At 40.1% G+C, this 26,583-nt stretch overlaps 2 protein-coding genes across 5 annotated transcripts in view; one reads left to right on the forward strand and one right to left on the reverse strand.

The window, feature by feature from the left end:
* The window catches only part of BABAM2 (BRISC and BRCA1 A complex member 2), a 177,141-nt gene extending 167,732 nt beyond the window's left edge, over positions 1-9,409 (reverse strand). The window contains exons 1-2 of one of the 3 annotated variants that reach the window (XM_044440034.1): positions 9,374-9,403; positions 6,794-6,946 (exon numbers count right to left, since the gene is read on the reverse strand). In XM_044440034.1, coding sequence (XP_044295969.1) covers positions 6,794-6,921 — 128 coding nt within the window. In that variant the 5' untranslated portion in view covers positions 6,922-6,946; positions 9,374-9,403. Of the gene's footprint in view, positions 1-6,793; positions 6,947-9,299 lie in introns of all 3 variants that reach the window. The other 2 variants (XM_044440120.1, XM_044440189.1) reach the window with 2 other exon arrangements.
* Positions 9,410-9,765: 356 nt separating this feature from the next.
* RBKS (ribokinase) overlaps positions 9,766-26,583 on the forward strand; it is a 68,097-nt gene continuing 51,279 nt past the window's right edge. For both annotated transcript variants that reach the window (XM_044440409.1, XM_044440587.1), the window contains exons 1-2: positions 9,766-9,891; positions 25,566-25,698. In XM_044440409.1, the coding sequence (XP_044296344.1) occupies positions 9,839-9,891; positions 25,566-25,698 (186 nt within the window). In that variant the 5' untranslated portion in view covers positions 9,766-9,838. The remainder of the gene's footprint in view (positions 9,892-25,565; positions 25,699-26,583) is intronic.

Below are 26,583 nucleotides of genomic sequence, written 5' to 3' on the forward strand. Positions count from 1 at the left end.
AAGCAGGCCTGGATAGCAACCAGTGCAGTTGATAAAGAACTGAGCTTATATGCTTGTATCACATCAAATCAGAGAAGTACATGACTATACAGCAACATGAAGTCAAGCTTCTAGAGTCCAGAAGCTTCTGGCTGACAAATACCCATATATACCAGTGTATAAGAGTCCCTTGAAACTTAAAATAGTGAAGCAAAATTTGGGGATCATCTTATAAGCCCAACATATGACAAACACCAGAAAAATAGCCCAAAATATCTACCTAATCTTATATGTGAGCTACCTTATGCACTGGCATATATGGTATTTATTATAAAGTGCTTAGTACATGTTAGGTACCCTAGAAATAAAAAACTGTGGTGAGCAGGAGTAATTTCATTTGTGCCTATTAAAAAAATTAAAGGGTTTTGAAACAGCTAGTTATTCATGCTTTCCAGCATGTTCTGAGGTGTCCTTCAGTATACATGTACTATGGCATATGTGATCTTCTAGCAACTACTTCCAAAGAGCTCAGCACCAACATGAATCAGAAAAGTTGGGGCTGTGGCTTTAGGAAAAAATGTTAACACAGCATGTTGTGTGCAAATACAACAAGACGGAATGATCCAGAGTTAGTTTTTCCTACCAGCAGCTTTCCCTGTTAACACCCAAATTGCTTTTGCTGTTTGCATGTTTGACAGAAACTGCCAAAAGGGAAACTTTTTAAAAGGTTCACATGCACTGGAGAAAATGTCCATTTGATCAGCTCACAAAAACTTTAAAAGGGTCACACTAAGTTCATAAGGACTGACTAAAATATCAGTATTCCATCGCCAAACCTTGCATAGTAAGAACCTGGAATCCCTTCAAGAGTTCAGTGACCTTAGCAACAGTATCAAGAAATTAATTGAGGGTTAAATAAAGTACATGTTCTGAGAACACATGCTGTGTTCAGAGGGCTTTTGTTGTTGTTGTTATTAACCCTCAAATATTGCATTAAGCTTAACCCATTAAGAAGCCATGGGTTAACATGGGGTTGTTTAACCCAATCACAATCCTAATTATCCAAGTCGGAACATCACAGGAACAGGAAGCAGCTCAGGAACAGTGCTTGATTAACCACAATTTGCTGCCAGATGCCACTGGTATAACAAAACAGGGTCAGTGGCATGACAAGATATGGGATGTGTTGGGGATGTACAATTTTACCAATAAATGTGGTTGGCCAGAAACTACTCTAAGCAAAAATGCAATTACTGCCAGTTTTCTGTTTATATTATATGGAAAGTCCTTCCTCCTGAGGCACACATCAGCATGATACAGGAAAATTTTATGCATCTCGAGTCTAGTACATTGCTCTCCAGCTGTTCACTTTTAGCTTATCTAAGGCACCTTTACTTCAAAATTAACCAAGGAGGGATTACTTCCAAGTAAGCATGTGCAGAATTCAGCTGCCTCGACAAGCCATCCTACACCTTTCTCATTCCTTTATCCAACTACTTTTTATATGATTAAGCCTTATGAGTTGCTGTTGACCTTATTTTATTTTTCCTGTAGTTTAAATGAATAAATACACATGTCTTTAATATCTTGTATAATAAAAATCAAGATTTTTCCTGTTTCTCTGCATATACTGGATAACAACTTTAACTTTTTAAAGGAAGCAGTCTGAGGAATCTTTATGAAGAGCTGCTGATCGGGAAGATTTAAAAATAACTTATGTGCTGCCACAGATGCCTTTGGCCATGCCCAATCTCTTTGCTTTGTGCTACACAGTTATCATATATCCCCAAGATGTAGTTAGGGAGGGAAGATTTGGCTGTGCATTCAGAATCCAAATAACACAGTTACTATCCACCCACTGCATGCAATAGTTACAGCACTAGACATACCAAGGACCAACCAACGGCCTGTGAATACATTTCCTTACAGTCGACCATAAACTAGATTCAGTTTTTTTCTACTGTCCATTCAAAGCCATGAATAAATTCACCTTTTGCACCATCTTTCATTGTTTTCATCTCAAGAAAGGAGATTCATTATGCACTGTAACAATTGCAATGCCATAGGGACAGTCTTCAATGATAATCGACTTTACTGTACATTATTTCCATAAGATTTCAGCAGCAGATTATTTTTTCAAAGAACTCAGTCTGAAGTTATAACTAGCCATATGGCTCCATTATTTTTTGTAAACAATATGGAATACCAAATATTTGATTTTGAAAATATAATCTTTTCTTTTAGCTTATTACATGATAAATGTAGGAGAATAATATATCTTCCATTATAAAAAAGTAAATGATATAATAATTTCATCCTTTAAAAATGCTAAGTATTTTTCTTGGCTGTTAAATTTTATTTATTTAAATGGTCTAGAAATGAAAACTGACAACATTTGCAGTTGCATTTTTCCAAATTACTTCTTTTTGATAAAGCTATACAGGAGATTTCAAAGCTGGTATTCTCTAAGCAAAACATAGTATGATTATCATTATATTTACATCCTGCTTTCTTCCTATTACAATGAACCCAAAGGGGCTTACATTACTCCTCATTCTACCTTCAAAACAACAATGTGAGGTAGATTAGGCTGAGAGTTACTGACAGACCTAAAGTCACTAAATGAACTTTTATGGATGAGTGAGACTAGAACTGGGGTCTTCACAGTCCAATCCAGCACTTTAACCACGATACCATGCTGATCTACTCTTTCCTTGAAACATACTGAAGCATATCCTGCAGAGTGCCGGGAGGACAAAAGCTGCCTCTTGCTTGCTTTCCCTCTACCAACAACTTAAAAGTTAACAGGAAATACATCCACAACTTTACAATACTGTGTGTCATAATATGGACATACTACAACAGTAGTTTTCCCAAAAATAAAACTTTCCATTGGTGTTTGGAGTGGAAACACTAACTTTCTTGAGGTCTCCATAATTTTAATACACATCAAAACATTTATGGCAAAAAAATCATTTTCTAAAATGAACATTAGTTAGTATGTCAAAACTAATATTTGGACGTGATTGCACCCCAGCCGTTATGCTAAATAACAGCAGAAGTAATGCCAATAAGGAGATCAGCTGCTCTAGGGTTAACCAAGTTTTGGCCCTGTTTCAGGTAAGGTTGCCCTCTATCTGAAAGATCAAGTTGGCTGCTTGGGCATGCTTCTGCGGCCCATGTAACAGCCATGGACAGAATAACTTGCCCTGGTTTAGCTGGTATTTTTGGTCCATCTTTTTCCTTGAAAAGACAGAAAATTGACAAACACCTTGGTCAAGGTTAGATTACACTACTACAACACACAACATAGAAACAGATCAAGTCAGAAGGGGCCTCCCAGGCCATCTAGTGTGACCCCCGGCACCAGCTGGCTCCGCTCATGACATGCCCACCATGCGCATGTCTAGCCTATCCGTGAACACCCTCAGCGATGGGGCCTCAACCACCTCCTCCATCTCCTATCAAAGCCCATTCCATACCCTCAGGGTCCTAACTGTCAGGAAGTACTTCCTGGCATCTAAATTGAACCTTGGTTCCCTGAGCTTCACTCTGTTGGAGTGCATCCTGCCCTCCTCTGCAGGGAGAACAAGAGGTTATATATTTTTCTGAAAGGTGTTTGCAATCCACACAGAGAATATTTGTTATCTGGTAGATTAATAAAATTGAAAAGTTCAATTGATAAAGAACAGCTGATGTTCTGGAGCATAGCTTGTCTTTCAAATCGTAAAACACCAGTAATATTCACAGGCTCCAAATTCAGTTTCAAGCCCAAATCAATGTGTTGGTTTCTAACTTTCAATCTATAAGTGAAGCATCTCCTCTGCCTGCAGGGATTCCATTTGAAAGGTCTTGCTCTTTGTCCCACTATAATACAGAGTACCCATTAAAGTGCCTTTTCTGCAGCAACACATAGGAACTGGAATTCACTGCCTGGTCACCCTCTTTGCTAATTTTTGAATACCTAGTCAAGATGCTGTTATTTAAATATCCATTAAGCCTGGGGAATGGACAACTTTGCTTATTTTTGATCTTACTGCTGCTGTTTTATTTTTTACTAATTTTATGGATTTGTTGTTTGACCATTTATTGATTTGTTTATGGGTCTTGTTAGCCACCTTAGATATTCTTAAATAGAAAGCAGGATAAAATATTAAATTTTAAAAGCTGCAGGATAGTTTCCCTGCAAAAATAAGACCTACCCCATGTTATAATAATGTGAGCAAATGCCGAAGTTAAGAATGTGCCTATTATGTTGTGTGAGCTGTGCTCCATTATTCTCTGTAGCTCAGAAATGTCAGCTGTCAGACTGTACCCATTAATGAAGAAATTGGCAGAGAAGCTAGTCATGGCAGTTGTGCTTGACAGCAGTGGCAGCCTCGGAAATTTGCTACTAGTACCTCTGCAGACATGCAGCTGAGGCTAACACATTGACAAGTTAAACTGATGGCTCATTGGTCATCCAGGAGGTGTACCTAGTTAGAGCTACCATCCTATGTTTGTTGTTAGCATTCTGGCCAGGCAGAAGAGGAACACCAAGGAACACGAGAAATCGATGTATCCCAAGTCAGATCTTTAATCCCTATAGCTCTACTAGCAGCATCTCTTCAGAATCTTCGCCAGGAGAAGGACATCAAGAAATGTCGGAGACTTTGCTCAGGACCTTTTGCATGTAAACCATGCACTGCTCCATGTACACCCCTTCTGCACACCTATCCAATTTGGGACCAAACAAGCTATCCTGCAAAATGCCAATTTACTGAATGTTAAACCCAAATTATGCTTTCCTGCTGTTCCTCTCACATGGCTTGTATGACTTCCATAGCTGCCAGAGAAGCAGCAATTTAACAGGTAAAACCTCCCCTTAACACTTCATGACAGGAAAAATAAAACTCTCTCAATTTTAGAGAAATTAGGCAAAGCAAAGATGAATATTACTTTTTCAAGCTGTATAATTTGTTAGATATAAACAACAAGGCTATTTAGCAATTATTCAGAATTAAATTTTATGGAGTTTTACAGCAGGTAAGTGTATGCTGCACTGTACCCAAAGTCTAGGGAGGAGAAAAATGGAAGCACGGGATCTAAGGAGGGTTCCAAAATACATTAAATGCACATCAATGGCAGATTTTAACCAATGTCTCCCCAACTGTATGACAAATCCTAAAAAAGCCCAGGATGCAATTCTATCATGATGAAGAATCAGATTTCAACAATACAATATGCTTGCCGTACCTGCCACCTCACACTAACCTGCTTCAATGAGTATGAGAAGCAGCAAGACTTCCCCCTCACTATGATGGGCAGCTGGGCACTTACGCAGCAATCCTCACCAGCTCCCCACCTCCAAAGTTGGGAGAAAGTCTTGGAATTTTTTGGCAGTTATACAGTGAAGGTGCCCAAAAGTCTTAGTGATGCATTGCCAAATAAGGAACTGCTCCCACCGGACTTTTTTACTTCAGAACAGAAAAAGCAGAGTAGGTGAACTTGCGATGCTTCTACCTTACAGGGTCCCATGTTCTTTGGGCAGCCATACTGCCTGTCCTTTCCCATAAGGACCAGGGGGAAAACATCAGCCGCTGTAGTCAAAAGGCATTTGCTATGTCAAGAAGCGGTTGTCAACAATGTGCACTTTTTACATCAAGTTGTTTCCTAGCAAATATTGGCAGGGGAAATGAGTGGAGGTTGGATGTCATTTTCTGAAGGCAAAGGGATTGGGGACCCTTTGGTCCCTGTACTTGATGGTACCAAAAGACTACAGTTTTTGGCTTGGCCAACCTCTGAGAATGCACAAATCTTGGTGGCATTACTTCACATAATTGATATATGCTATTATAGCAATCACCCCTCAAACTGTTCTCTGTCCAACATAGTCTATAATTCTTGATGATGCCCTTAAGGCAAGATTGTAGAATTTTACTTTCAATTCCTGTATTCTGAATTCCTACACAATTCAAATAAAACTGTAGTACAGCAAGACTGTACCTTAACGGGACTGAAAACACCCCAGAACAAGACTCAGGTTTGAGACTCATTCTTACAACCCTTTGTATGTGGCCAGGAAAAGGCTGAGTCCTTAGTGAATCTAGCTACAAGCCAAAGCAGTAATATGAATGCTTGTTTAACTTATTAGCTTTTAATCAACTATGCTTATATGCTTTTCAGGGAAGCATGTATGCTGATAAGCAATCTAAATACATGATGAAGCCAATAAGTGATGAGACACACAAGAAGACAAATTAAAAACTGTGTTAATAGGTGAGTTGAGAGTGATATATCAAGTCATATCACTTCAATGTGCAGCATATGAAATAGGACCTACTCAGCTGACATCAGTCCATGTACAGAGATCTGAACAAATCAATTCTAGTTCTCTGTCTAGGGCTGAACATCTCTGACAGCAATTAAAGGTAAATGAACATATTCAACATTGGAAGATTACTTGTACAGTAATTAACTAGCATTCAACAGTGGCCTCTTTAAACGAAATGTTTCAGAGAGTTCTACTCCAGTTGCTTCAGTCAGAGTAAAAACAGTCAAACACATTTTAATTAAAGTAATATACCTAGACAAGGTTAAAAAAAGCCACCATATTATGGCGATAAAACAGACTGAAATCAATCAAGAGCCACTCATGCAAAAGAATGCTATTGTACAACATAGTTATTTTCTATGCTGACCAATAGCTGAAGCTTTCCAAAGGGTTGTCAAAGAATTCTTCAATCACTTCATTTCGGAAAAATGAAATACATTAAAGGTGCTTACTGACATGGAAAAATCAACACATGGACATTATTTAAATGAGAAAGCTTACCCAGATTTCAGATCTGTAATCCTTAAACAGTTAGTTGCATCTAATCCTACTTTTCCATTTCTCACCACATTGGAAATCAAGGGAGAAAGTGATGGCGAGACTCTGTTCAAGGCAATTTCAGGGGACATATTAATCTGAAAGTTGTAGTCGGTTCTACAAGAAAAATAATTGAGAGTGTATGAAAGAGTAGCTATCCCTTTTCAATACATTCTTACACTCAAGTGACAGAGGCCTGTGAAATAGACAAAGATGAGGCAGAGACAAAGAAAAGATGCCCAAGGAAAAGATGAAGGAAGCCGAAAGCTTAAAAGAAAGGCTGCATGAAGTGGGGCCAAGGAAATGGGAACAAAGCTAGCAGAGAATAAAAAGGAGATTTGGATGAGCATCCATCCATATACTTATTCTACATTTATGGTCACATTGCTATATGCATTCCTACCATTTAGTAAGTATATCACTTATCAGTATAAAACATGTAATTATTTTATGCATTATTTTATCCACTCATCTGTTCTGACATAGAATGCACCAAAATTAGCACTGCCCATCACTAGTTTGATATATCTCCTGATTCTGCTGCTTGCCTGGACTGCCAGGAATGGGTTGAGAGTCAAGTCCTTGTGAGAAAACCATACACAACTACTGGGCGATGTTCAAACTAGGTATTTACTTCAGCACCAGAATTTGGACAGTGCCCTTTTAATTAATGTCACAATTAGTTTAGTTTTCTTCAATACATTCTGAAAGTGTTGATTTCAAGTCATTTATAAATGCAGCCCCAAAATATAACACTTATAAACAATACTTTGTGGTAAACACAACATAAAACTTTTGTAAAGCAGACTTGAAATGAGACAGAGCTTAGCAAGGGTGCATAGCCTGGGTTGGATGAGAAAGTTAGATCTAGTGTCATCAGAACCTTCAAACAATCTTCCCCAGTGGTCTTGCATATGCATTAAACAAAAGCAGACTGAAAATTAACTGGAAGCAACTAAATATGGGCTGTCTCTAGTACCCAGTGAGCCATCACACAGTCAGTGAGCTAAGTACTACTCAAGGATATTCCTACAAATACTTTGAAAAATCCTGCCTCCCCAAAGCATCATCAATGTTGTATTGTCAATCAAAAGTCAACAAAAGACAGGAAAAAAGTTTACAATATCCCCAACAATAGAAAGGTAGAATTTAAACTCATGAGGATGTGCAGCATCAGACACATATCAAAAGGCAAACCTTAACAAGGCAAGTTATATGGCTGCAGAATCAAAATTCAAATTCTCGAACACACGCAAGACTAAGATATTCAATTGGTGGTTAGTGACAGCCATGTACTCAAGAGCACCTAACACCCTACCCTCTAGAAAGGGAACACCACAAGTCACAACCATTAAAGTAGGGATATGCAACTTGTAGGCCAAAAAATCTAGAGGGCTACAATTTCCATGATTCCTCATAATCAGCTATGCAGGTTAGGGATGAAGGGATTTATAAACCAAAGCATTTGGGTGGCCAGAGGCTGCCTATCCCATTCTCAAGAAATCCAACTGCCACTAGGCACTTTTTATCAGTAGGATACTCTTCTTATGAAGTTGGCTTATCTCAAGTCTGATCACTGGTCAGCACTGTTAACTCTGACTGGTGGTAGTTCTCGTGAATCCCATTATAATATAAATGGTGGTAGTAGTTTACAGTATCTACTCTTTTTCTGGAAGAAGGGGGGAAACTCCTGTGCTTTTCACAGCTATATGACAGACTAAAATCCAGCATGAACAACTTTCCACAGCAATGAGAAGGCACTTCCATCCACTGTCTCACAATAAATAGAATGCCTGCTCATGCAGTGGTTCTTATATTTTCTATTCCCCCTCTAAACTCTGCACACGATCTCCAAACCTGCTCTAGAGGGTGTCTCACCACCCAGAACAGATTCTGACAGCATGGAAGATGTATTCCATCGACAGTATCTGTCCCATTGGCCTATTAGTGGACAGACATAGCTGCATTTCACTCAACATAAGTGACACCAAATCAAGCAATAATGTATCACTGATTAACAGTACTTGGATGCCACTTAAAACATCTACACAGTCTACATGCATGCGAAACTACATGGAGTATTATATTCATATTGCAGGTGAAAGGCTACAGCCAAGTAGATTTAAACAGCCCCCCATGTAGCCAATGGGTTGCATCCAATCTTAATCTAACTCAGTCCAATTGATTTCAATAAGGCTACTCAGAAGAAGGCTAACACGGGACACAATCCATTATTATACACCTGAAAAAGGCAGAGCAAATCTAATCACGAACAGAAGTAGCTTAAGCCAAGGGGGGTGGGGAGAAGAACCCAGGCTTGACGTATAGCCTATATTATCTACGCACCCCCACCAAGCCAGCCCTTATACTACCCCCACCCCCGTCATGAGATATCCCTAGGCCGTCGCCGGCCCCGTCTGGAGGGGCACTGTGCTCGCAGCCCTCCCTTAGCCATTGCTACTGCGACTACCTGCAGAACACACGGCGAGGAAGTACCAACAAACCCACAAAAAAAATGCAGCGCCGACTACCCGCCTTACTCACGCGCCCTGAGCGCCTGCGCCGACCCGCCCCCTCCGGGCTTTACGCAGCGTGCGCGCCCCCGAGCATCCTCAAGACTGGCAAGCGCGCTCCCAGGATCACCTCGAAAGCCAAGAGTAGGAGTAAGAATCGGGGCTTCCGTAGAGATCAAGGTGTCTAACATACGCCTGAATAATAACATTTTTTAACAAGGCGTAGTGCCGCGCTTCGCAGCAAGGTTATAACGAAACGGGCTAATGATAACAGCCGCGCTCGGTCGTTCCCTTGTGGAAAAGGTGGGCGTGCTCCGGTGTGGGAACCGTGCAAAGTAACACTCAGGCACCTCACGTGGCGAGCCCGTCAGATCGGTGGAGGACCCCGCAAGCAAAGCGGGTTCTGGGAAGGGAGCAAAGAGTAGTTAGAGGTAGAGCGCAAGCAGGTTAAAGTTTAGAGAAAGTGGCCTCTTGCTCTGCTAAATCTGTTCTCGACATGGCAGTGGCTGAGGTCGTGGTGGTGGGATCCTGTATGACTGATCTGGTGAGGTTAGTATTGTAAATAGCATCCTGTCTAATCTCAGGGTGGTTCAAACTAAATGATTTTAAGAAAAATTATGGTTAAACCTGATTTTAAACATTTAAAATTTTAAAGATATTTATGTGTAGATTCATATTAATGGAAATACTAGCATGCTAGCCCTAAGTAAAGTAAAACTACAGTAAAGTGAATCTCTGCCTCTTCCACGAATTAACGGGTTTTCTGTGTAAATGAAGAATTGATTTGGTCATTTCTCAAATATGATAATTTGAACACTGTATAATGAGATCTATTTCTAAGAATGCTTAGGATGCACACTGATCTGGGTATAGATGAACTCAGTGCAACACACTTCTCAGTAAATGAGCGTGGGAGTGGCCTGTATATGCACATACATAAAGGATCATCCTCTTAACTCAAAAATAAGTACAATCCTTTTGATTTGTAATTGCAGTCACTTTTCTGCTGTTCAGTGAAATTTTCTCTGTTCTGCATTATAAGCAAATTTTCATTTGCAAGAGCATATGCACAGTTGAGGTTGACAAATTTCTGAACTCACATTCTTACAAGCGGTCCAATAAAAAGATGTTGTTGAAGGACTTTTTCTTTCCAATGGTAGCACACTTAAATAGGTATTGTATCAACAGAACTGGTGTGAACTAATCCCCAGTTGTGCTGTGTAAATAAAGTGACAATTTCCCCCATAGGACAAATGTATCTAATTCATTTAAATTGTCTATTTTACCTCCATCAGAGTGCAAAGCTTTGCATGCAGTATGTTTCAGATAGTCAAACATAAGATACGTGTTGCTACATGCCATTGTTCTATTGTAGCATGGGCTCCATTCCCTGGTAGAGCACAATGTTCATAAACGGTAACAGATCCATTATTGAAAGTATACTTTAAAGCCAAGTTGAACAACAGCAACAGAACAGTCCAGCTGAATAAGGAACAGCCATCTGATGGTGCCTTTGCCTGCCTGCCACAAGTTGCAATCTAGTATTATACTGAACATTTTCCTAGCTTGCTAACTTAAATGGCATATTACCAAAGTGGTGGGATATTTACTTATTTAGCCAGTCAATTTCAAGCTTCCTGCTCTCTGGTGATTCTTCTCTCATTTTTTTTTTTTTTTCATTTCTTGATGTCTGCTGCAGAATTTTTTCAGAAGATTCTGGGGGCATGCTTTAGGGCATGGATAGGTAACCTTTTCTGGCCATGGAAACATCTGGCAATTTGTGAAACTTGTCCTGGGTACAAACACAAAATGGCTGCTTAAGGGAGATGTGACAAAGGACAAATTGCCTGCCTCAAAAATTGAGTACAAGGCAGAAGTGGAAGTTACGTAAGCTCCAACTTACCAAGCAAAAACAAAAGAAAACTTCCTTTGAATTCATTTTCCAGCACCAACAGACATCTATTTCTCAGTAAGTCTGGCTGCCAGTGAGAGAATGTATTAATTAAAAGAAGTAGTGGGAGGTGGTATTTATCATCTTGGCAGGCACCAAGAAAGGTGCCTGAGGGTTCATCTTACTAACCCCTGATTTAACATATATTTAGAGAGAGAGATTTGCTCTGTCTTTGACTTTAAAAGCCTTCAGGGCAGTTTACAAAACTAATGTGGTCTAGAACCTGCATAGTTGCTGCTTCTTCCAACAGGAAAAGGCACGGCCAATAGTGGTTGACTCCAGACCAGTGGTGGAGGCACTGCTGTTTTGCTTCATCCTCTGATCATTTCATGGAGGTTTGGAAAAAAAAGCTGCATCTTTCCTCTTCCCTTCATATCTACAAGCCTCCTTATTTGTTAATATCCAACTTTCTTGTGAAAAGAGGTTTGCCTACAGAAGGACAAGTTTTGCATTGAGCAGAACTATCTTCTCAGCAAAACACCTATGAAAATTACAGATAAGTCCCATGGTTCCTAGGAACAATTAGTTTCAAAACCACTAACTTGAGTAAATGTTTTGGTCAGGTTATGTATTATTTATTTATAATATTTATATGCCAGACATGACTTTGTATTGTGGTAGCTTTTTCTATGCTTGATTTAAAACTAATTAGATAGGGCAAGTTAAAATACAAAAATGGCTTAAAGTTAGCAAGCAGGGCCACAGCATCCCTGGAAACTCTGCAAGTGCTCACCGAACAGGCACTGTAAGGAGGATACTGCCCACATACTGCTCATAGGCTGAGATTGTTAATGAATTCATAAGGATGAGAATATCCCCCTCCCCACTCATATATCTTTACATAACCACACATAGAATTCCGGTCTAGCACCTTCTGTCCCAGGGGTACAGTTTGAAATAATTTTAGGACTACCTTGTCTCTAGGTGTCCCTACAGACAGCGGTTCAAATACTGTTCTGCTGCTTGCAACCACTGCCTTGGAGCACATAAGCACAACAGAGGAAGGAGGAGAGCCAATGCAATACAGCATTCTCATAGCTCCATGGGAGGAGTGTTGGAGGAGTTCTACCAATGTATCTGCCATGTTAATGGAGTATTTATTTATTTATTATAGCATTTTTATGCCGCACCCATCACAGAAAGCCTCCGGGTGGCTTACAAAGAAGATAGACAACACATTAAAAATTCGGAGCATCTCAGCAATAGTTTAAAACCAATAAATAAAAACAACAATTAACAATTAAAGTATCATTTAAATAAAAAGGTCTTGGCCTGGTGCTGAAAAACAAATAACGACGGCGCCAGGCGGACCTCTCTGGGGAGCGCATTCCATAGGTGGGGTGTCACTGCAGAGAAGGCCCTCCTCCGGGTATTTCAGGTTCTCCTGGCTTAGTAGGGCTTATGCTTCTATACAGGATAGCGACACACTTAAAATAATTGCAGCTAAAATGGAAAATTATAATAGATGAAATAAAATTATGAGAGTTGCACTGAGATAACACTGGAAAGCAAACACATATTCTTTTTGTGGACAATATTGTTCTTGCGGTAGGTAAACAGTATTTGAAATTGTTCCCTCCTGGATATTCTTTTTCCTTTGACTTTCTATTTTACCTCTCAGAGATGGAAACAGTATCTTGCTTTCTAGTCCCCTGTTGTACTCATTTCTGTTAATAATGATTGCAATAAGCTGACTTGCTGAGGGGTAACAACTAAAAGCACATGACTTGGTTGTGAGAAAAGAAAAAGGCAGCCTGAACCCAACAAAGCATCACATAAGTCACAATAAATGCTAAATCCATGCAAGCAATTTGCAGTGCAATCTCCAGCCTCTGTATGACTACCCAAAAGTAAGACCCTGTGACTTCAATGGAACTTATTCTCCCAGGTAAATGGCATCTACACTCTGATATTGGACTTGATGGGGATTCTGAGTACACTTGTTTAGAATTATAACAGTACTTACTAAATCTTACTACAAAACCCTACCATACTGTTTCATTCTGTTGGAGATGTGAGTCTTCTGTCCCCTTTTGGCTATGGTAAAATTGTTCAATGTGTTTCTTATGGATTAGCAAGGGCACTTGAGTGTACAATAGAAAAAATATGTAAGAGAGCTGTCATCATTTTCTGAAAGTTATGGAGTTAAGCTTAAATTTTGAATTACACATAGGTGATGATTCCATATTTCAGAGTAATTCTGATTCTAAGAATCAGAAAGATTCTTTTCTTTGTTGGGCCTGTTTATATATTGTTTGGGATCATCTCCCAACTGAATATGAATATTGTAGAACAAATTTGCCTGTGTGATATATTGAATAGATTGTCAGATGAACAGCCAAACTAAACTAATACTTGTCATGCGTTTTGGCATTGTGTGCCTTAAAAAAAAAAAGTGTAAGGGGTGAATGAGATGCACAGTAGCATGAGAGAAAATGATTTTAACATTTTGCCCTTCCATAACCAGAATTGGAATTGATGAAGAAGAATCCCCAACTCATGCCCCTCTGTGTTTGCTATTTGCAAGGAGAGTAAAGCTCCCATTGTGAATAGTAAATGGGGAAGATGAAAGCCCTTCTTGACCCCTGTAATGATTCAGAGTGCCCCCACGCGATGTTTGAAAACGTAAACATGCAAGGCCAAACCATATGACAGACATTGCATCAGGTTTGATTCCACTCATCCATGCAAATCACTGGGTAGTATCCTTTAGCTTCATCAAGTATGTAGGCTTGTTATGAGACTCAGTAAAACTATGTAATCCTTCAAGATATCCCTCAAATAGAGCTCAAAATGTGGAATAGATTGTTTCTTCCACCCTCCCTGTGAATTTCAACTTTATTCTGAAGTTTGAGCAAGCACTTCTTTTTTTTTCTTTGTTTCCCTATGTAGTTGCTCTTTTGATATACACCCATAAGGTAATATTGTTTAAAACATCCTTTCTGTAGCTCAGTATTTCTCTGTTTCCAGTTACTGTAAGTTTCCATTCACTTTATAGATTGAAAAAAAAAAAGATTGCTCTCCTCAGGTTTTTAAATTCTTTGAGATTTTTGAGAAGAGGATCCGCTTAAATGCCTAGTCCTTATCTCTGCCTACATTCCTCTACTCCTCATGATCTGAGGGTGATTTCTCTATCTTCCCTTTGTCTTCCTCACTTCCTCCAGAATGCCTGACCTTCTTGTATGTTACCTAGTGTGCCTAGAGTCATCTTCCAGCTCCCAATCTGCATTCAGCCTTAAACTAATCTATAAATATTCAGTGAAACATTTGAGCGATAATTCCGTTTGATTATTAATTAGCCTGTAATTAAATATGTTGGCCCATAATACAGCAAATATGCTGTGCAGAATTGTATGCGTGCACTTGACTGTAAGACATATATTATTTTTTCAGAATATTTAGTATTACAGGTTGAAATTATGATTTATACATTCTAGATGATTTGTGGCTAGTTTTATACTACTTGTAGTAATTTGGTATTTGCAGACATAATTATTCCTAAAATGTAAATACTCAGAAATGTGGCACTTTGGGTCACTGAAAACATTATCCAAAACACCAAGGAATGTGGCAGAATTCTGACAGTCAATTGTATTTTCTGTCTCTCTTCCTTTCTTTCTTCCTCATGAATCTGTTTGCAGAAAAAATCCCAATCCATATCATATGGCCCTTGTACAGTCTCTTCCCTGGTAGCCATCCTATCTGAATATAGCTACTACCCTGGGAACAACCTAGCCATAGGTGGTAAAATGGGCATCCAAGATACTGGAAGTTATTAAAATAATAAGAAACTATGTAATGGTGTATTTAATTTCCAAATGGCACATGAAAACCCCAACCCCATTGCTTGGAAGCTTAGCGAACATAACAAGACAGGCAAAGTTTACTGAAGTGAGGTAGATGAAAGGGGAAAGCAAGGAAAAAAATATTTTCCCTACTTTCCTTCCTATTCCTTTTCCTTGTGCATCCTGGCTTTTGAGAGTCTAAGCTTGCAAGCAGGAACAGGTTTGTTTAATTGATTAAATGTAAGCCATTCTGGGAGCCTTTTGCCTAACAAGTGGCACAAAAAGATTTGAGACAGATAGATTTGCCAAGTCTTGAGTAATTTTCAAGAGTAAATTCTGAGATTTGTGTTGATCTTGCAGTTAGAAAAAGACTGCAATAATATAGGGGGCTTTTATGCCCCACAAGTGAGTATGAATTACTGTGTGCATTTGTGTAAGTAGACCCATATAAATATTCATTATATTTGAAAGTTGATTTATCCCAGCTGTCATATTCACTCGACACAGTCTTCCCTGTTTTCCGAAGAGGTGAGGTTGCTGTTTGTAGCTTTAGCTATTTCCATGGCAGTAGACTGTGATGCCATCAGTGGAAGATTGAGGCATTCCACTGAGTACGGGCAATTAAAAATTATGAATTGTGAGATAAGGCTTACGTTTACCAGGCTCCTCAGCATTATAGGCCTCGTGAGGCTCGGAAAGCATTGCTTAATTCTTAAGGGACTTGGCGTGGGTAATGGAATAAATGAATTGTCGTTGTTTGATCTGCACAGGGAAAGCAGTTACGTTTAAAAGAAAATAAAACCACCACTCAAATTCATCTTCTGTGCTTTGGTGGAAAGAACAAATATAAGTCACAGCATAATAACTACCATTGATGCTCTGAATTTCCCAGAGTTACTCTGTTGCCATGCAGCAGCTTGGAGCATATAATTTGCCTGTCACCAGAGCACTGCTGTTGCCCCTTTAACTGACTCTGGAGAAGCATGCAACAACATAACCAGCTTTTTCCCTTAAAAAACAAAACAAAACATGTGTAGAATATTAAACTTTATGTGTAAAGCAATTCCATGTATGATTATTGAAAAGAAAGTCACGTTTGTACACTGTCGAGCTTACCTGGAAGTTTTGCATGAGATTATGAATTTAATGTCCTCCAATACATGCTTAAGAAATCTCCTTTTATTGAACTGCAACCTATTATTATTATTATTTACATTTCTATACTGCCTGTAGCTGAAGGTCTTCTTCAAAACTGATTTACCACTGCATCCGAACTGGTTCAGGGTGATTGTCACACATTTCTAGTCATAGGACCCATAGGGCCCATCTAAGGGCTGGTCTATGCATTGTAACAGATGGAGATAGTAGTGTCTTGAAGCAGTAGGACTGACCATACCACTATATAGACTGCAGGTGGGAAATGACATTTGAATGCTTCCGCACTCATGAAGAAAAAGAATGTGTAGAAAATGCAATTAAATTATTTCATCTAAAAGAAAGTTTCCAAACCAACCATCTCATTGCCATGCTAGTTTTTTACCTGGAAGTTTTTATGAGATTTTTTTAATGCTTTGCAGTCTGAAGTTGTACTACTATCTACTTTCAAATTCTGCTGCCTGTGTAGGCCTGAGGTGATCAGAAATTCCATGCGGTCAAGTGAATGGGCTGGCAGAGAAAGGATTAATTGCTTCTTTTACAGTTTTCTTGGAATAAAGTATTTTTACTAGTCTGCTAAGAAGCTAGTGGCTTGCATTTACATTCTGTCCTGGCTGTGGATGAGAGAGCTTTGCTTCCTCCTTGGTTAGCACAGAAATGCAAGCTCACAGTATCTCAGTGGGCTAATAGAAATGTTTGTAGACTAGTAACTTTTGTGGACTTATTTGCAAGGCTGGACTAACATAAGAATCTTACTTGGTCAGACAGCAGTCCACATATTATCTTCATAAACTAATTCTGTCTTCTAGATATTGTGCAGAAAGTGTTTTATCAGCACAGAGCACAAACAGAGTACTCATTTTGAACATTTTAGGTCACCCTCAGAAAGATGATGCGTGTCCAAACTATGTACAGTGATAAAATTAATCCCTTAAATAAGACCTTGAGCATCTTGTTCAAAATATCAGTTATACCCTTGCGAAAACATTTGTTTTATACTTGTACCCCCAATTTGATTGTGATCACATTGTTCCCTATCCTTCATGACATCTCAGTGTCTTAAAAACATTTTAGCTGACTAGTTCTATGGGCTGCGCATGTAGGAATAGATACAAAATATATAATTGAATGAAACTGGTTATTTGCCAGAAGAAAATCTATGTGATCAGGCTTGAAACTCACAAACTAGTCACTCTAGCATGCTTTCGCAGTCGTCGTACCTAAACCATCCACCAAAATTCAGAGACTGGATAAAGAGATCATTAGTTGGGAAGGAACCAAGAGGATAATGGTAGTGAAGAGATCCATTGCTGAGATGGGAGAAACCATCCAAAAGCAATTTATGGATTGCTTTTCATAAAGTAGAGCTGGGCTTTATGAAAGAGTGGTATGAAGAAAACAGTTGCTGAAAGAAACCCGTATCAAAGCCCATGTGCAGTTTGCAAAAAGGCATATGGAAGAAATAACATGGGAAAAGTTTCTCAGGTCTGAGGAGACCAAACCTCAGACTTTGGCTTTGCTGCAAAGCAATGGATGGTGTAAACCCAACAGCGTTCACCATCCCCGATGGTGAAGCATGGTGGTGGAAGCATGATCTTGTGAGGATGCTGTTCCTCAGAAGGCGCTGGGAAATTGGTCAGGATTCGGAAAAGATGAGGAGCCAAAATACTGAGAACGCCCTGTTTCAGTCTGCAATGGACCCGGGACTGGGGCAGAGGTTCACCTTCCAGCAGGACAGTGATCCCAGACACAGCCAAAGTAACAATGCCATGGTTTAAAAATAGGAGCCTGATTGTCTTAGAATGGCCCACTCCAAGCCCAGATCTTAATCCAAAATCTGGCAAGGCTTGAAGGTTGTCTTCACCAGCAGTCCCCTTCCAGCCTAACAGAGCTGGAACAGTTTTATTCAGAGAGTTTAGGGAAATAAACAGTAGAAAGGGTTTAACATTTCACTTCGTGTACGCTCAGAGACTCACACATAATAATAAAGATCAATAACCAAAGAAATGTCAGTGAGACTGATATGGAGGAAGGAAGAAACACGGTTCATGAAAGCTTGCTATCTGCTTACCCTATTCACTTATAGCACCTAGCTGTGATGATTAATGTTTATTTATTAAAACATTTTTACCCCAAGCCTTCTGCAGCAAATGTACCACTGAAGATCACTTACAAAATATGAATATGACCACTATTTTGTACATACCCAACTGTGTCTCACCTGGGTGGAGGGGCACTGTCAAATTGGCCACACCTTCACTCCTCCCATTGTGCCTTTAATTGGGCTTCCCTCCAATGATGACAGCGAGTGACCAGGTCTATCACTTCAGGCAGCAGGGATTATGGATTGACGAGACTAGCCATTTCATTGCTTCCTCCCTCAGGCTGTAATTCCTCAATTTTCCCATGACTGAGTTGACTGTCCCCCCCACCCCCATCTGCCTATCTTCACCACAACTAATCCCTGTTGGGTCTTAGGATCTTGAAACACAACTAGAGTCTGGGCCATTTCAAAAACAGTCCCATAATTGGAATCTGAATCATCCATACAAGCAGCACAGGGAGCTCTCATGAGCACTCCTGAAATTTTACAGAACATGCGTGCACGGCACAGGCCCTGGCTAAGGATGTGCTTAATGCTGAGCTTTAAGAGGTTTGGAAAGGATATAATCAAAGATTTCTAACTGCCCATTTATGGGTGCTAGAATATTGATGGTAGCATTTATTTTATGCCACCAGCACCTCCATTCAATATCTCAAATAAATGGAACTTGTTGGTTTTATATAATTGGTGACAACTTCCAAGGAAAGTATGTAATGGGAAAGCTTGTAAAATCCCTATTGACACAGCTAAACTATGGCTGGGTTTGTCTCACCTTTTCATCCATTACATACCTTCTTTCATTCCACTAGGGTCAGGATGCCCTAAGTTACACTGTTATACTGCATCCAATGTATATGACAGTTAGGACCCCGAGGATGTGGAATGGGCTTCCACAAGAGGTCGCTGAGGCCCCATTGGTGAGGGGGTTCAAAGATGTCATGAGCAGAGCTGGCTGGAGCTGAGGGTCAGACTAGATGGCCCAGGAGGCCCCTTCTGACTTGCTCTGTTTCTACACACACACACACACACACACACACACACACACACACACGCAGTGCCAGCCTGCCCTTATCTGGCTAGGGTGTAAATATGCTCAAGTGCTCATAGTCCAGAATTATAACCTCTCTGAATATCTTTTTATTCTGGTAGGAACAAAAAGGGGACATTTCTTACACTCTTGCAACTTCTTGCTAGATCATCCTGCACCACTTCATAGGACAAAAATCTGATCTGCCCCATACCTCATGCTATATTGACTTCCTGTATTCTCTTGTCTCAGAAAGGGGTAGAGCCAACAGGGCTGTATAAATAAGATTCCACATAGTCAGGCATTTGGGCCAGAGCTGTCATTATCCTGACTGTCTATGGAGCTTGTGTCTCAAGCAAGGCCTGATTTTGTTTATCCCAAACAAAGTCACAAGAAGCAGATGGCAAGGCTCCAGGGACATCCTGTACTGATCCAACCATCAATTAGCACCAGTATAGCTTGGGGCTTCTCCCATTCTGGTTTCAGTCCAAACAAACTAAATCCTGGATTTTAAAGGATTTTTTAAAATAAAAATACCACATTCCTCCAACAAATCACATCACATTTGTATTTCTCAGCTAAATTTGCCCCTTTGATGTCACGTTTTCTAGGTCTTTGCATGGTTGTGATTTGCACTGATACCCCTGCAAGGTTTTCACTCCATTTTGCGACATTTCAAGATATTCACAAACTGAACATTGTGCTGTGTTGTCAGCACCCTTACAACATTTTTGTGTGTGCCAGGAACAAAGTCCTGTGTAAACATCTTCTGCCATGTGGCATTTAGCATGTTAGCTTGCCAGTACTTTTGCCCGTTTCCTTGGTTATTAAGTGTTTTCTTCAAATCAATACATTCCCATGTCATTAAGTACTTTGGCTTGAAACCTCTTGGTATGTTACCAACCTTGTGCACCTTGGGTGTTTCTGGATACTGCACTCCTAGCAATACTAGTATCAAGAGACTGTGCTACTCTTTCAGCAATGGATCACCCTTCATCAAAGACCCCTATTCAAATTCTTTATCTTTGGCATAACATGCAGAGCCCTGTTAGTGGGAACACTTCATTTTATCTCACACATGGGAAGCAGACTCCTGTATGCTAATAGGACATTCTCTCTCTGAGTGTGGATCCTTAAGAAACCAAAATGGTACCACCCACACACAAGAAGGAAAGTACAAGCAGCCTCAAGAAGTTTGCAAAATTAAAACAAAAACAAAAACACCTACTGAAATGAAGAAAGGGAATCATTCTTTAAAGAAAAACAAACCCTTCTGGTCAACATTTTTTTGCAGTCTGACAGTGCAAACTTATGCATATCTACTTAGAACTCAATCCCACCAAGGTCACTAGAGTGAACAGAACTAATCTTTGGTGTGTGGAGGGGAACTTGCTCCCCACCAGGCCCTCCACAGGCCAGATAACATTGGTATGACTACAACCACTGACATAATTCACATACATTTTCACTTTCTATGTGCTGAGAAGTGCATGGTTCTGTGGAAGGTGTTGAGGGGCATATGAAGAAATAGTCAGCCAATGCTGGGATTGGCACCTGCTCTTCCTAGTGTCAGCTGAGTTTATTTATTTAATGAATTTCTGTGCCTGTACAATAGCCCACATCTGGGCTCTCTGCATGGCTCACAAGAGTTGGGCTCTTCTTATGTGCCTGCGCCCTGACTGGCTCCCATTATCCTGACTGTTTAACTCCAACCTGAGATTGGAGATAGCTCTGGGGATTCCTCCAATGGAGAAGCCCCCAGAGGATGAGGCTTGGCCTCCCATCTCCACCTTCTGGAGCAAGATGGGGAGGCTCTGTGGACCAGATTGGGGATCCCAGCAGGGTGGATCAGGTTTGCAAAATTCTACACACCTGGCACATAGAATTGCAGCTGAAATCATTTGGGCTTGTTTGTTGATAATGTTAGGCATTTCAAGATTTTGGAGGTTATTATATATACTTCTTCTGGCACCATCAGTAAGTTTAAAACTGAGATGGTTCCTTAATCATAGCGATTACTCATCATTGTCAGTTCACAGCAGAAGGCTGAAATGCTTTTTGAGATAGCTTTTTGAAAAGCAAAATCTAACAATGACTTCTCATTATGGCTATAAATGACAAGATAATAGCATTACATTACAGTGATGTTTTCTTTTATTAGGAGTTGCATCAGTAAAAATCAACCTTCCAGAACTATGTATAGATGAGTTTGAGGTATGTTTAACATGCAAGATGGGAATGTGCGTGAGGATGAAATGGCTCTTTCTGATTATCTTTTTCCCCCACTAAGTTGGATGTTTTTACATGCTGGATGGTTTTCACCAGCTTCCTGGAACAATTGTAAAATTGCATAGTGTTTTTTCTGATTCTTGATTGATTTTATTTTTAATTAAATATGTTCCCATTATCAAGTGACGTGTGTTGAGCTGTTGATCAGCATCAGCACCTTGGTCACTGGTGCTACTATCAGGCTGTCCAAGGAGAACCAGTGTTCGAATCACAGCAATGAAGCTCACTGTATGAACTCTGGCCATTCCCTCTGTCAACCCTCTGGCTGTTGATAGATACAATGGTGGTGACCTATATGCTGTCTTGTACTTCTTGGAGGAAGAGGGAGATAAAAAGTAATAAACCTGTCCATCCTGAAGTGCTCTCTTAAAACCTTTCCAGAACATTTTAAATTACCCCCATTTTGTCCTTGTTGTTATACTTGGACTATACCCAGTCCAACATCTGTGATGCAATACCACTGTCCCCCCACCCCATCACACACACACCCATGCAGATGCAAGGAGTATAATCTTGACATTGGTGGAGGGACAGTGAGAAAGCTTTCCTGTGAGGATCACAGATATACTCCAGCAAATAAGAGGAGTGAGCACTCATGGAAGTGAGCCCTGAGAGAACTCACAAGGAGGCAAAGAGAATTCGAAACCCACCAAGGCATGACAAACTGAAATTCAAACTAAATTTAGCTATTATTGGTTTGTCCTTGCCCTTATGGCTCTACTGCTAGTTTTCTGTGTCCTTAGGATTGGATGGCTCTCCAACTACTTGCTGAATGCTTTAATTAGTCTTTGTGTTGGTCTCTACTGAATCTTCTGCTTGCTATGCTCCCTCTGAGTGTGTGAGAGAGAAGGAGAGGGAGAGAAAGAGAGAGACTGTATCATAGGGATGGGGACCTTGTTGAACCCAAGGGCTGGGTTCAGTTTTTGACAAGTTTTCAGGGGCTGTAGTCCAGTGGTTGGTGATGTTAAAAGTAAAGGAGTGCTCAGAATACAGAAAGAACCATAGTATGGTACCCTGAAGCTGTTACTTCCAGCAACTAAGCTGTAGGAGAGGCATTTCATTCTTTTGGAATGGGGAAACAACTGCACGAAAGCCAGGAAACTACCAAATGAACAAAAGTAGAGAAACGGGCTGGAGCCACCTGGAGAACCCTGCTAGGCTGGATTGGGATCCAAGGAGGGCAGATTAGGGCCAAAACTTTATCAGATTTATGACCGGAGCCTGTCTCAGTTGCAGTGACTACCCTTTGAATCATTCAGACAACAACAGCCCCAACCCCGTGTTAGACAGGTTGAAGAGGAAACCATTGTCTGTCCAGACTTCAGGGGAGGAAACACCAGGCAAGCAAAACAGGACCAGCTGCTTGCTGCCTCCCCAGTGTTTTTACTGCCTTGCCTGGCAAAATGTTGGGGAAGGGAGCTAGTCAACTTGAAAACACAGGGGAATTCTCTTGTATGCTGCTGTTTACCTGGCCAACCATGCTTAGTTTCACCAGAGCTCCAGGCCCACTGTTGTCTTCTCTTTCTTTAGCAACCTATTTTCTGTGCACACACTGTGGATCTCTTCCAGTTTCCTGGGACTGTACTGCTCCCCTGCTTCAGATGTTCTCTTGCTTAATATCCTTTGCTTACCTCCACCCCACTTTCATCCCTGCAGATGTTCTCCAGTGTTTATTCTGCCAGACAGCTTCCCTCATTTGTCCCCAACTTTCCAAGTCTTGGCTCTGCTGAGCTACCAATTCCATTGGGCTGCTTCCTCAATAGTCCTCTAGAAGCAGCTGTTCCATCAGGCTGTAACAGAGTGAGTGGCGGGGGGGGGGGGGGAAGCAGGGCCCTCCACTGTCTGGTTCAGTCACTGCCTGACTTTTAGCACGTGAAACTCTACTGTCTGACAGTCAGTCTTAAGACTGAGGATTAGTATGTGGCTTTGTCATTTATTTGTAACTTGCATTTTGTTTAAGATCACTTTATTGAAGATATTGATAGCTACCATGAACATTTATTATAATTGGAAGATAAGATACACATTCGTCTTTTTATTGTGCAGGCTGTTTTATACAGGGTGTTTCATAAAGTACGCAGTTTTTAAAAATGCAATAAGCCAAAATCGAAGCAAAACTCAAAATTTTTATTTAATTTCATTCAACATATACTTCAGTTTAATAATGAAAAATGATATCGAGCATATGTCCACCTCCACTTTCTCTGCAGGCAGCCATCCGATCGTTGAAATTAACGATAACCAGGGCTTTTTTTGTCATAGAACGCACCGGAACGGCATTCCAGCACCTTTTTTTCAATGGATTTTACGAAGTGATTTTGGCTTAGCAGATCAGCAGCAAACATCATTAACATAGTGCCTGCAGGCTGCTATTGTATCTGCTATCTGATCGTGAGAGATAGCTGCTCAGGACGCTGCTCTGCTGCTCAGCTTGGGATTGGTGTGTGTGCTTACTGCCGGCAGTGATGTGAGTTCCGGCACCTTTTTTTTTTTTTTTTACAAAAAACCCACTGACAATAACTCTTTCGCAGACGTCCCTGTTGATTTCATCGATTACCTGTACGGTTTCGACCAGGCAATTTTCTGGTTGCAACTGACCCAGACTCTTCAAATTTCTGTACTAAACTGTTGTTGCAGTAGGAGCATTGTCACATCCAAAGATCGCGCGAAGTTTACGGACAGTCTCTACGTAGCACTCCCTGTTTTTGTAATGAGTTTTCACAATAAGAATGCGTTGCTCGATACTGAACTGCTCCATGGCTACTAAATGGAAAAATGACAAATGGTCTTTTAATTGGAGTGATAATAGATAACGAAAATGATAGGAACAGTGCTGACAATCTTCAAACAAAAAAATACCACGCAATTCAAAAACTGCGTACTTTATGAAACACCCTTTAGAAGTAGCTTTGCTTATGGGACTGGAATGGTAATTTTCTGATGTGGGGGCCAAATTAGGTCACAAATTAACCTAACAATTAGGCTGCAAAGTACAGACTTTAAATCACTGTTGCCAAAATCAATCAATTTCCCAAACTGTGCATGTTCTCTGTGACACTGTTAGTTTGGACGTAACACTGGGCAATTCTTGGGTTGTTTAACACATGCATGGTGAGAGAAGTGGATAATGCAAATCTGTGTGTGCCATTTCTGAATTCAGTTAAACTGCAATTCCTGGCAAAACAACCCAGGAATTGCCCCATGTTATATGCAAACCGAGTCAAAGTCATTGCTGTGTAAATACTGCTCCTTTTTTTATCATTAGAAACTTGAATACATATTTTGAATGTTGTTGAATCCCAAAGCAAGAGTAGCCGTGCAAGTGGGGAATTACTTTGTTTTTCCTTTCAGGGGTACATCCATGTTTGTTGGAATTATTAATTTATTTGTTACATTTTAATCCTACCCAATAGCCAAAGCTCTCTGGGCAGTTCAGAACAAATGGAGTTGACCAGCACATTGTGCTTCTCACATGATGTCACTGCAGACATTGTAAACTGCATATACCTTTTTTTTTTTTAATTCACCAAGAAGTTGAGAGTACTGAAGTCCCTCCCGTCCACTTCTTTTTTTTTTTTTCCTCTTTCCCTGAGGCCTGGAAACGTCAAATGGGTTTTTGGTTTTACTCACCGCTTTTTCTTGTGATGTATCTGTTAATAACCAGGGTCAGTAAAACAGCTGCAAAGTTTGTTTTTATTTGTGGTAGCTATAGGATTGTGAAGATGTGAATGAAGAAAATGATAATAAAGGAGTCTAAATTTACCCATATTGAATTACTTCTGGTATACCTTTTGGTTATACCACTACACACTCTGACCCTCTTGTTATGTGTATGCATAATTAGTAGGTACTATGAGAACTTGGTAATTCTTATGAATTATTGAAACAATATCCTTCTTTTCATTCCAACAGCCTTACCACACGTCTGCCAAAAGCTGGAGAGACCATTCATGGTCATCGGTTTTTCACTGGATTTGGAGGGAAAGGTGCCAACCAGTGTGTCCAGGCTGCGCGACTTGGAGCAAAAACTTTAATGATCTGCAAAGTAAGCACTGGCCTGCACCTTCTGGCTTTACCTGTGCCCCAAATATTCATAAAGTGAAAGGGGCATCTGAAAAACCAACAGCAAAAAACAAATTACAAATGGAGAATTCCGATCAGCATTCTAGTAGTCCTAACTACTAGCTAACTCCCCAGAAGCTAATGAGAAAAGGGTGTCTTTGTTGTAGTTTTTGGAAAAATCGATAATGTGAGCAAGGCATGTTTCACTCAGGAGTTAGTTTTGTACAACTGGTACCACCATTGCAAAAAGCTGTATTTCTGGTTAACAGTTTTCTTTCCTGGGATGCTGAAGGCACCTGATGCAGCAGCCCATGAGCGATATGGGAATGGAGGAATGGATCATCTCTAAGATAGGGTTAGGCAACTTGTAGCCTTCCAGATATTTTGGCCTGTGACAGTTGGAAAATCTAGTTTTCCACTCTTTTGATGGATGCCAGGTAGAGTTTTTAATGTTTGAAAAGCACTTAGAGACATATTTCTTTCAGAAAAAGATTGTACTACATAGGAATAAGATCCACTTAATTGAGTAGGACTTGAAAAGTTATGTGTAGGACTATGCTAAAAAGTTTATTATATTTTATAGTCACTTTATTGAGGGAATGAGATCCTTAGTAGGACATCCCAAATCATAATTACACATCGCAGCTACATTGCAAGTTAGAATGCTTATTAAAGTGTTTATACTTGCTATGAGATAACAACACTGAAGTGCAGAATATATTTGTAATGTTAACATTTTCTGGAACTACAGTCTCAAGAAGTCAAGGTGAATATTAAAGAGCATATCATTTTTTATGGATAGAGAATTTGTATTTTGGAATATAAGACCTATATACTTATGCACAGCATATAATTGTATCATGTTGCT

This window comes from Varanus komodoensis, unplaced genomic scaffold (assembly GCF_004798865.1).
Source record: "Varanus komodoensis strain SLA01 unplaced genomic scaffold, ASM479886v1 scaffold1, whole genome shotgun sequence".
Taxonomy (NCBI): domain Eukaryota; kingdom Metazoa; phylum Chordata; class Lepidosauria; order Squamata; family Varanidae; genus Varanus; species Varanus komodoensis.